Below are 10,949 nucleotides of genomic sequence, written 5' to 3'. Positions count from 1 at the left end.
ATGTAGACATGAATCCTTGTAAAAGGGTTTCAGTTTTTTGCTAGAAAAAAAGGGGGAAAGCCCTATCATTATATTTTGGTACTGGCAAAGGCGGTCCAATGACGTGTTGAGCTGTTTTACACAATTGGTTTATCAATTTCAACTGCACTTAACATGAATATAGACTTTGGCTCAAAAGGCCATAACCAAACTAAACCGAGAGCTGAATCTGATTTCATAAAATTGGCCATATTCCCGAAAAAAGGGGCTCACATCTAGACAGTTGAATGTGATTAAAACGGGTCTACAAGTAAATTGTCTCAACCTGGCCACCAATGACCGCACCCAACAACCAGCGCCTAAAATCTGGCCCTGCACAAAGGGATACATTCCAAATGTGAGAATTAAATGTTGACTCATCCATTACTCTCGGTGGTAGGGTGTGTGGCAAGTGCTGCCACCTACTTTGTAAACCACGAACTCTGTGATATCCACTTCTGCGGGCCGTTATCTCATGCGATGTTGCACTGATCTGCAAGATATCCAAATAGACTCTTCTTAAATATTTCCTTCATTGTAACGGGAATGGGGGAATTCACGTGGTTTAGTAGTGAATAAGATAATCAATAATGTAAGGATCACACAGACCATCCAGTGGTTTTCTCCAGACGTTTCAACCACAGGACCTTAACACATTTAAGCTTTCACCCTGGTGGCCGCTATGTAATGTCGATGTTAGTCAACAGATGACAAAACCAAGCCTATATGATGAATGCACAACTCAAGTCTTAAAACGCTTGACAAGTCATATTTTACTCACTACTTGACAGAATGAAACCTAACCGAAAGGATTGTGGTTAAGATGAATATAAAATTAATATTAAACGGAAAGCACGGGTTTATGCTGTAATTCATGTGAATTAACTCCTTTATATTTCTGCAGGAAAAAAGCAGACGTGTGGAGGATGTTGAACACAGTACTGCATAATTACAGCAATGTTCTTCATTTACCAGAATTTAACCAAGAGAGGCTTACTCTTAGGTTTTTTCGGTAAAGTCACGTAGGTAAAAATAAAATAGAATAGAAATAAAATAGATTACGTTTCGGAGGCAACACGTCGTGATCTATTATTTTATTTCTATTACTTTTATTAATTTATTTTACATTTTTATTTTAACCTACGTGACTTTACCGAAAAAACCTAAGAGTGTGAATCCTTGCAGTCACAAAAGCTTCAAATCTAGAATCAAGAGAGGCTCAACAAGTCCCAGGCTCTTCATGGAACAATGACAATGTTTCCTGATGGAAATATGTTGAGAATAAAAAAAACACAATCAGAACTCGCAAGCATATTGAAAAAAAAGTATCGTCTTATTTTCATCCATTAATTGAATAATGTACAGCACCTTTGTCAATTCACCGCGAGATGAAGCCCTCCCAAGGCTGCGTCAGTCACGGGGGTTGTACTTCACATGGTGAAGTATGATCAATGCTGGTTGGCAAAGTTGACGGGATGCTCAGGACCAGCTTAGATATCACTAATCACGGATGTTAGCCAAGGCCAGGAATAAAACTCAGGTCACAGGCTTCATTGTGCAGTGTGCTATGCCACCACTCCAAACCTAACATTAACTTGTATTGCTCAAGATGAAAAGGTGCAGCACTGCAATTACTTGCTCATGTTACTGCTGGAGCAAGGGACTCCACTCGAAGAGCTCTGGAGAGGCCCTTTACAGGTTATTTTGGCCTACTCTTCCACGATGGCCACACACAGAATTTGCAGCGTGACTGTGGTGTACCGAGCCACACTGCTGGGTAGACAGAGGCAGGGGGGTAGGGGGCAGATTTATGAAAATTGACTCATGTTCAAACTGCCGCACCGGGAGATCAATAAAAACTTAGGAAACATTCCACTACATCCACAAATGCCGAAACATCTTCCAGTGCTCCGAGGGTTTGGGGAAGATGTGCGTGAGCGTGTTCGTGCATTTATATGTAACGAAAACACACGCGGGCTCAATTGTAGTAGGGATTGTAGGTGACCCAGTGGGCCGTCTCCTTCTGGGCCGAGCTGTGAGAGGTGAACAGGGACTTGTACGTCTCCGAGCAGGGCTTTGCGTCTTTCTTGGCCGTCTTTGTGTCCTCAGCTCCCACCGCTCGCTTTCCCTCCCGTCCTTGCTTGCCGACAGGCATCTTGCCATTCTTCACCTCCCCTGCGGGGCCCGCCGCCAATTTCTCCTCTGTGGTGCCGACCTTCTCCTCTGTAGGGCCAACTTTATCTTCTGTGGGGCCAACTTTCTCCACTGAAAGGTGGGTCTCCTCCACAGTAGGGCCAACCTTCTCCACGGGGAGGCGTGCAACCTTCTCCGCCCTGAGCCCCACCTCCTCCACCGCAGGACTTGCTGCCACGGGCCAAGGTCTCTTAAAGACATGAGCGGATGTGCCTGGCTCTGTAACACACGCACGCGTACACAAGGACGACCCAAAGTTAACCACCCAGTCAGATTGTCAGAGAGAGAGAGAGCGAGTGCCTCTAAACACATTCCTGCGGAGGGAGTTGGTAGGACCGTTGGGTTGCTCGGTCAATGACCAGGGTCAACGGCGGCGTGGTGTATTCCGCAAATATGGCCGACTGTGAGGGCGGGCACAAGCCGGCGTGAGTAGGTTAAACGTTGAGTTTTATAAGGGCACCACGGGGTGACCAGCCCCTCCCCACCCAGCACCACCCCACCCAGCCCCACCCTCCCCATCCAGCCCCTCCCCACCCTCCCCTCTACACCCAGCCCCACCCCTCCCATTTTTGGGTGCACGACGGACGGACACAATAATCCCCTGTGGGCTGGTGTAACCAGGAGGTTCCTACCAGTAAAACGTGATGTGCTAGGCAGTCTCAGTTAAAACGGTACTTGCCTATACATATCTGGCAGCATTGTCTCACCAGCTTTGTTTCCAGCAAGCCTAACTGATGCTGTGACACAATGTCAAACCGATCCAGAGTTTGCTTGTGTTATACCAATGCTGTTGAAAAATGCACTACTAGAAGGCCGTGTAATCTGATGGGATGTATAAATTAATTTGTTTTAGTGGAGACAAATACGGGAAACAGGCATATCAAATAACTAATTACGTGAATTATATTCACCATAACAATTCTCATCATTGTATCCAGTTTCGTACTGTATATTACAGTACTGTTGCATTGGAGTGTGCCTTTCAGAATTGGCTTGTGATTTTCAGTAGTTTGTATGTATTTAAAACTTATTTCACACCACATGTAGCCAACCGTACTAATTTCAAGCAACATGAAAAGCAATATATTACAAACTATTAATAGGTTAAATTAAGTTGTGGAAAAAAATTAGGATTTTGTAAAGGAAAAGGAATATACCAGGAGAACCCACAACTGGCTTAGCCCAGTAATTTGAGGATGTACTTTTCTAAACAGCGATCACACGTGTCTGAGCAAGTGTACCTTCGAGGGCTTTAGTGCTCTGTGAGCCATTGGATTTCACCCTCTTCAGTTTCTGCAGAAACAGATGGGGATATCACAACAATTATCTCGGAACACACACGCAATTTTTGACTCAAATCTAAAAACATCCCATTTGACTTCAGATTTGTATCTCGATCCTAGCGCTGGTGCTGAGTACTGGTACCACTGCAGGTGACGAAGATGCTGATGATGTCGGTGGAGGTGGTTATGCTGCTGCTAGTGGTGATGTTGATATTTCTGGTGATTAAAGTGGTGGTACTGTTCATATGTTAATGCCCATCCTCCTGTTGCTGCTGCTGATGGAGGTGATGGTGCTGATGATCATGACAGTAGTGGTGCTGCTTATCATGTTGATGCGGATGCTACTGCTGTTGGTCATGACACTGGGATTCGCTGCTGATACCGGTGATGCTGAAGGTAGTTGTGCTAGAGGTACTCGTGATCAGTGGTGGTAGTGCTGATATTCATGACGCTATTGATAATGCAGGTGGTGTTGCTGGTGTTGCTGATGGTACTGGTGCTGGTGGTGCTGGCGTCACCGCCGTGCCTACCCGCTCAATCTTGGCACGTTCTCTACGCTCGAGCATGCGCTCCCTCAGCTGCTTCATCTCCTCTGCGGAGCTGTTCAGCACCACAACATCGTCGTCCTGAAATGTCACGCCACACTGACCATAGCACACCTCATTACGACTATATCATCGTGTTAGCCCTCTCTGCTGTCCTCGTGTTGCACGTGCGTGCCATCGTGCGTGTGTCTCCTTGAGCTCAGCGGTGGGGAACCGTTTGCTTCCCAAGGGCGAAAAAATTACTTCAGCGGGCAACCACACATTAACACATTAATTTAGTGATTGAGCAGTGTTAAAATTAGCAAACAGTTTTGTTGCCAGCTTGAAAATATTTCCCTCTAGTACCCGATTAGTGCAGCTCAGATGCTTGTAACGACGTGCTATTATCATTTGCAGGCCGTAATCATTTGGCTGCGGGCCGAGTGAAGGGTGGTCCTGCGCGATAGGTTCTCCACCACTGCCTTAAAACTCTGTGTCCAAGCGCAGGCCCATGGTGTTGCGTTACCTTGAGGCAGGCGTTGGACTTTATCTCCTTGAGAGCTCGCTCGGAGAAAGTGCAGCCACATCCCCGAATGAACACAAAACTGCAGGTATACCAACACAATTCACACAATGGATTGTCACTCAGTTGAAAAGCAAAGGATCACATTGAATGACAAAAACACATGCCTTATAGACTGTTTGGGGTAAGTGCTGTTAGAGAGCACCTATTCGGGCCGACATGGCACACGAGAGATTGTTGCGGCCAGGACCATGCCCTTCTGTCTGTCTCCCAAGGTCTCACGTTTTACACAATCCACTATATACCCTGTGAAGGCTAAGTCACCTTCACCATCATATATTATTTACACAAGACCTCCCAGGTAGTATAGCTGGACCTAGGGGAGGCCCACAACCGACTCAGTCTACACAACAATGACTCATTCCTGGCAGCGGTTTCAGCCTCACCACCTCTACATAACAAAAGGCTCAGTCCCATTTACACGCACCTTTACAACTCTTGGACCCTCCGAGTTCAACGAGTCTACACAACAAAGGCTCATTCCTAACAGCGTGCTTCAGCCGCACCGAACCTCACAATAATAATATCCAGGGCCTACCTTGGCTCCTCCCACCCTCAACCAGTATATATAAATATATACAAGGACTGTTTTCTTGGAATTTCTCCTACGTGATACAGCTATCGTGCTGTGACGGTTCCACCTGAAGACGGAAGCTTGTGTTGCCTCCTAAACGTCGTGATTTTTATTTTATTTTTATTTTACTTTTATTAATTTGAATTTTTTACCTACGTGACTTTACCGAAACAACCTAAGAGTACGACGCAGGTTGCTGGGTTAATAACTCAGTGCAATGCCCATCATGTCACTGCTCCTTTAGACTCACACACATAAACATGATACTATGGCTCCTGTTGCCATCTGCTGTTAACAGTGGTCACTTTGCCATGATCACGTTCCTATTGCTGCTGTTGTAGATATTGCTGCTGCTGTAGCTATTGTTGTAGCTACTGATGTAGATACTGCTTCTGACACTGCTACTACCGCCGCTGCTATTATTGCTGCTGCTGTGGTTGTGGCACTGACCGGTGGCGCCCGTTCATTTCAAGGCCGATGAGGGGGCAGCAGAAACGTGGGGCGGGAATGTTGGTGGTCTGGCCGCCCTTGCTGTGTGCATGCTCGCCCTGCCACAGCGTGTTCTCCGTCAGGCGCAACTCGGTCAAGTCCTGCAAAGACGTGGGGAAACACGGAGACAAGCAACACAAACCCATAAAACGCCATACAAATGGGGGATATGTGGACATGGTTGGGGCCCACATGAGAACACATGGGGACACATTTCAATAATGCCCCAAACACAAAGGGACAAGTGTAGACATTTTTGATTTAAAGCTTTCGTGACTGCAGGGATTCATATTCTTGGTTCTTTCGGTAAAGTCACGTAGAAGGGAAATAATAAGATAATATTAATATAAAACAATAACAAAATAAATGATTTTTTTTTATATTTATATTATCATTTTATTATTTCCCTTCTACGTGACTTTACCGAAAGAACCAAGAAGAAGTGTAGACATGCCCAGGGACACACGTGGGCACACAGCCACAGCAGGTCATGACGTGCAACACGCATGTGCGTACCTTGAGGGTGCGGATGTGAGCAGAAGCCTCCACAGCTACTTTCTCCGAATTCTTCTCCAGCAAAAACTCGATGACGGCATCCTTGTTATACAGCCTGCACACAAGGATCCCCAAAACACCTTGAATAGACTAATCGGGCAAGTACTTATGTACTTAACCTCCTACGCATTTCACAAGTAGTGCTAATCACATATCTGCATTTCCCATAAATGTGCTAAATTCCTCTTGATATGCAGATTATTTTGTCAAGACGCTCTTCGCCCCTCCATCCAGCATAAATAGTCGCTCCAAGCCTGGAGCGTGCTATTCAGACTCTGTCTACTTGACGGACCTGTTCTCCACCTGAGGACGGCTGCTTGCGTTGTGGCCGAAACGTCGTGAGAATTATTTTATGTTTTATTTTTATTATTGTATTACTTCCCTTCTACGTGACTTTACCGAAAAAACCAAGAAGATGAATCCCTGCAGTCACGAAAGCTTTAAATCGAAATATAAATGTTGTTTAGATGCATATGCCCATACACTGACAAGTGTACGTACACACACACACGTCAGACTGTTTTGTGTTCTCCACTCTTCTGGCTCCCTTACTCTCTGCTTCCCTTTGCTCCCCTCCTCCCCTCCTGCTCACCTGCCGAGTTCACAGGCCACTATAGGCGGACGAAGTGGCTGCTGACTCAGCGCGCAATAAAACCAGCGTGCCGCCAGGTCCGCATCCTTGTCACTCTGCACAACAGAAGACAAGTACGTACACACACGCACGCACGCAGGTACAAACGTGTAAATACATCTGCATAACATTCCTCCACTAATTGTAATATTCTATCTTCATCACTTTAAGAATGGTCTCCTCTGTATTCATTGTTTATGAACAGAATTCTGAACAAAACGATGGCACATTTTGAGGGCAACAAACCGCAGAGCCGAGTATGGTTTAATAAAGGGGTCTCTCGCATTGACGACATACAGACTATCAAATTCTGGAAAAAATTAATTAATATCAAATAGCATTATATGTAGCTTTTGCAGACAATAAAAAAGGCACTTGATTGAGTGCATAAAGATACAATATTGTTAGAAGAGAATTTAAAGACATTTGATCGGGCAGTTATAACATTAATAGTTATTTATTTACCCAAGAAAGTCCAGATTTCCTGCATTTACGAAAGTTTTAAGTCCTACATTGGGATGTTTGGCCAGCACCAATGACATTGTTTTTTTTGCGATGGGGGCAGACACGAAGGAAACTGGCGCAGAACAGGGGAGAACAAAAAACAATAACAAAAAAATATTTATTTATTTTACAAGGTAGGTCAACTTGAGCTATATATTTATTTTTTAGAAGTGTCCTGGCCACAAATGATAGTTCAGTGAAGCTGCTTTTTGCGTGGAAATTCATAGCAGCCAAATACTCTAAACGGATGTTTATAAATATGGAGGGTAAAACCAGAGGCGGGGAAAAATCCACGTAACCAAGGGGAGAACATGTAAACTCCAAATAAACAGGCGTCAGGGTGGCGATCGAACCCATGTCCCTGCATCCTAGGCGAAGGGAGTTAACATTCTAGATTTGAAGCTTTCGTGACTGCAAGGATTCATATTCTTAGGTTTTTTTCGGTAAAGTCACGTAGGTAAAACATTAAAATTAATAAAAGTAAAATATTTTTTTTTACTTGATACAGCTGTCGTGGCTGTGACGGTTCCACCTGAAGACGGAAGCTTGTGTTGCCTCGGAAACGTCGTGATTTTTATTTTTATTTTATTTTACTTTTATTAATTTTTATGTTTTACCTACGTGACTTTACCGAAAAAACCTAAGAATATGGGAGGTAACATCTCGCCACTGTCGTGCCTCGTACCAAACACATAGAAGTGCCCAAGTTGTGCCACAAGTGTTACCACTATGCCATCGTGACAGCCTCATGAGACGGGTGAGCCATGGATTCAGACACCAGTGAGGAGAGTCATCATCGGGAGTAATCCCACTCCCTACCTGTGCCTTCTTCTTAGGCCCCTTCACCAGCTCGTGTCTCTTGGGAATGGTTCCTCCATCGCATCCCATCGTGACTTTTCACTCCGTGGCAGCAGCCAAAGGCAAACTAATCGCCCTCGTCCTAAATTCCTGTGAATCGGTGCGTTGATTAAATGGATCATACCGTATAAAGTTTATACATCATTTGATACGTACATGGTTTTCAAAGATTTAAGTTAGAAAAATTAGTCTGGCAAGAGCGGTGGCGCAGTGATTAGCATAACGCATAACGAAACTGATAACCCGAGCGCAATTTATGGCCATGGCTGGCGTCAGTGGCGATTAGGACTCGGCAAGGTAAGGTAAAAACAACGAGCCTACCTTTACTCTACCTTTTACCTTACAATACAATCACTCTACCCTACCTTTTACCCTTTAGCAGGTAAGGTAATAAGTATAACCCGTAAAAACAAAGTTTTTCACTCTAAATCCTTTATATGCGTGGCGGCTAGAGTCCTCTCGTCCTCTGGCTTGAGATGGCTGCCACCTATGGGTCAGATGATTGTCTGCAGTATTAAACAATTAGTAATTAAATATTTAATGTTTTCCCTAAACAGTGTAAAATTTTGGAAACTTTTTTTTCACGAACATTAATTGTCTCGCACAACGAGTCTGTGTGCAAAATGTCAGCTCGATTGGATCACGGGAAGTGGGTTAAAAAACGACCGAAAGGTTTGCACGGTCGTAAGCAAGCAAGCAAGCACGCAAGCAAGCAAGCAAGCGAACTTAATATAAAGGATTTAAAAACCAACTAGACTACCTTTACCCTACCTTTCACCCTTACCCCATACAAATTACCCGATTACAGGGAAATTACTGGGATACTACATGTGAAAAAGGTTTATAACGGTAAATGCTGGGTAGAGCGCTTTATGCATATAGAATACTCTCGATTATTCCAATTTTACACGCTTGTTGTTGTTGTCGTTGTATCCTCAAATCTTGTAACTCAATTTTAATCCACTTCCCAATGTGGTATCGACTGCAAACTTGGTATACTCATGTCATACTGATGACAATACTATATTATATCATAAAAAATAAAATGTATTTTTAAACATTCTTTTTTTATGTTATGTTTCGGCTTGGGTCTAATTGTCCACCGTCAACTGACGTTGGCTGTAATTGGCCACGGTCCCTTACGTTATGGAAAGCCTCGGGACCACTTCCTGGAGTCGTGGAGTTCTGCCATTACTCGTACATTTCATAAAAGCGTGTTTTTAATAAAGTATTTTAAAAATTACTTATTAATTCGAGGCCACGGACTGCGCCACGGAGCTTGTAGCAGTAAACAAGGCGCCGTATTTACCGGGTAATACTTCGCGCTACCTTTACCCTACCCTTTACCTTACCCCTTGGCATGTCGACACCTTTACCTTTAAGGGTAAATTACCTTACCTTGCCGTGGCCTAAGTGGCGAGTGATACGAGAAGATATCCCAAGGCGCCACCAACTGCTCCCCAACCCTTTCAATAACCCGCACTGATCGTGAATTATAGTCAAACAACCCCCGTAACCTACACAACGTAAAACAGCCTGAATCCAGCAGTGGTTTACCAGAAGGGATGTGAATGTGTATATAAACAAAACGCAGTAAGCGTTACAGAATTTAAATGTACACTGCGCAGTGTAAACACAAACCTCCTGACTACACAATCGAGCAAAATGAGCCACGCGCTCATCTGCGTTGGTCACCCTGAGACAGTGGTGGAAATTCCACGTTTCCATGACGGAAGCAAGTTTGTGTGTATGACAACCACTGTTGGTTGACTTCCTAAAGTGTGAATTGTAACACAGTCACGGGACGCCAATGATGTGGCCTATAAGAGCTTATTTGGCCCTTTAAGATTCAATGATTACAATATATTTACTCTATCTACTCTTGAGCGATGGTAGGCTAGCGCGGCGATACAATAGAACGTATGAACACCACAGTTATAATGTTATCACAGACTTTAATTATGTAACTCTCGTGTTTTTAGTGTAATTTACCAGTTTAGCGAAACGCCTCGCCTAGCGTGCAGGCCTAACGCCAAGTCTAACGCCAATAAAACAAAGTTTAGATTTAAAAGTTCAGTCTTCGTCTACACGTTCCCAACAACGTATTCCAATCTACAACCGTGTTATTTAAAAAGGGACTGTGCTCGTTTTTAAAATACGAGTTTAACTGCTGCGCGTACACAGGAAATCTGCGTACTTACCAACAATGGCAACCTTCTTCCTCTTCCGGAAGATGTCGCGTCTTCTGATTCTAAACCGAACGGACGGAAGACGTTCATCCAATTGACTTCCAGGTTCGGAAGAACCCCACCGAGTCTTCTGGAAGATGCCACCGCTTCTGGTTTCCCAACTGAACGGACGGAAGAAGTTCATCGCATTGACTTCCAGGTTCGGAAGAGCCCCACCGAGTCTTCTGGAAGATGCCACCGCTTCTGGTTTCCCAACTGAACAGACGGAAGACATCCATCTAATTGACTTTCAGGTTCGAAAATGCCCCACCGAGTCTTCTGGAAGATGCCACCGCTTCTGGTTTCCCAACTGAACGGACGGAAGACGTTCATCGCATTGACTTCCAGGTTCGGAAGAGTCCCACCGAGTCTTCTGGAAGATTCCACCGCTTCTGTTTTCCCAACTGAACGGACGGAAGACATTCATCACATTGACTTCCAGGTTCGGAAGAGCCTCACCGAGTCTTCTGGAAGATTCCACCGCTTCTGTTTTCCCAACTGAACGGACG

General features: G+C 44.5%; 1 protein-coding gene across 2 annotated transcripts; it reads right to left on the bottom strand.

Annotated features, from left to right (window-relative positions):
* Positions 1–1,332: 1,332 nt before the first annotated feature.
* On the bottom strand, positions 1,333–10,728 carry LOC133340879 (replication termination factor 2-like). 2 transcript variants are annotated; one of them, XM_061549344.1, is made up of 9 exons: positions 10,414–10,728; positions 8,174–8,302; positions 6,812–6,906; positions 6,181–6,274; positions 5,626–5,765; positions 4,545–4,623; positions 4,025–4,138; positions 3,453–3,504; positions 1,333–2,430 (listed from the first exon to the last, which is right to left on the bottom strand). In XM_061549344.1, exons 2-9 carry the CDS (start codon positions 8,240–8,242, stop codon positions 1,997–1,999), a joined length of 1,077 nt encoding a protein of 358 aa, XP_061405328.1. In that variant the 5' UTR covers positions 8,243–8,302; positions 10,414–10,728; the 3' UTR covers positions 1,333–1,996. The 2 variants fall into 2 exon arrangements, with proteins under 2 accessions (XP_061405328.1, XP_061405329.1); XM_061549345.1 differs by lacking the exon at positions 10,414–10,728 and adding an exon at positions 10,205–10,228.
* Between the last annotated feature and the right edge of the window lie 221 nt (positions 10,729–10,949).

Source organism: Lethenteron reissneri, chromosome 10 (assembly GCF_015708825.2).
Source record: "Lethenteron reissneri isolate LAM-NWPU_2019-01 chromosome 10, ASM1570882v1, whole genome shotgun sequence".
Classification (NCBI taxonomy): domain Eukaryota; kingdom Metazoa; phylum Chordata; class Hyperoartia; order Petromyzontiformes; family Petromyzontidae; genus Lethenteron; species Lethenteron reissneri.
Note: the sequence above shows the minus strand (reverse complement) of the source record. Positions and strands in the feature narration are given on the sequence as shown.

Coding starts and splice junctions, on each gene's coding strand:
- LOC133340879 (XM_061549344.1), bottom strand. CDS start 8,242: ATGGGATGCGATGGAGGAACCATTCCCAAGAGACACGAGCTGGTGAAG. Junction 4,624..5,625: donor GAAATGAACGGGCGCCACCG/GTCAGTGCCACA, acceptor GTATACCTGCAG/TTTTGTGTTCATTCGGGGAT. Junction 3,505..4,024: donor AACGTGCCAAGATTGAGCGG/GTAGGCACGGCG, acceptor CTGTTTCTGCAG/AAACTGAAGAGGGTGAAATC.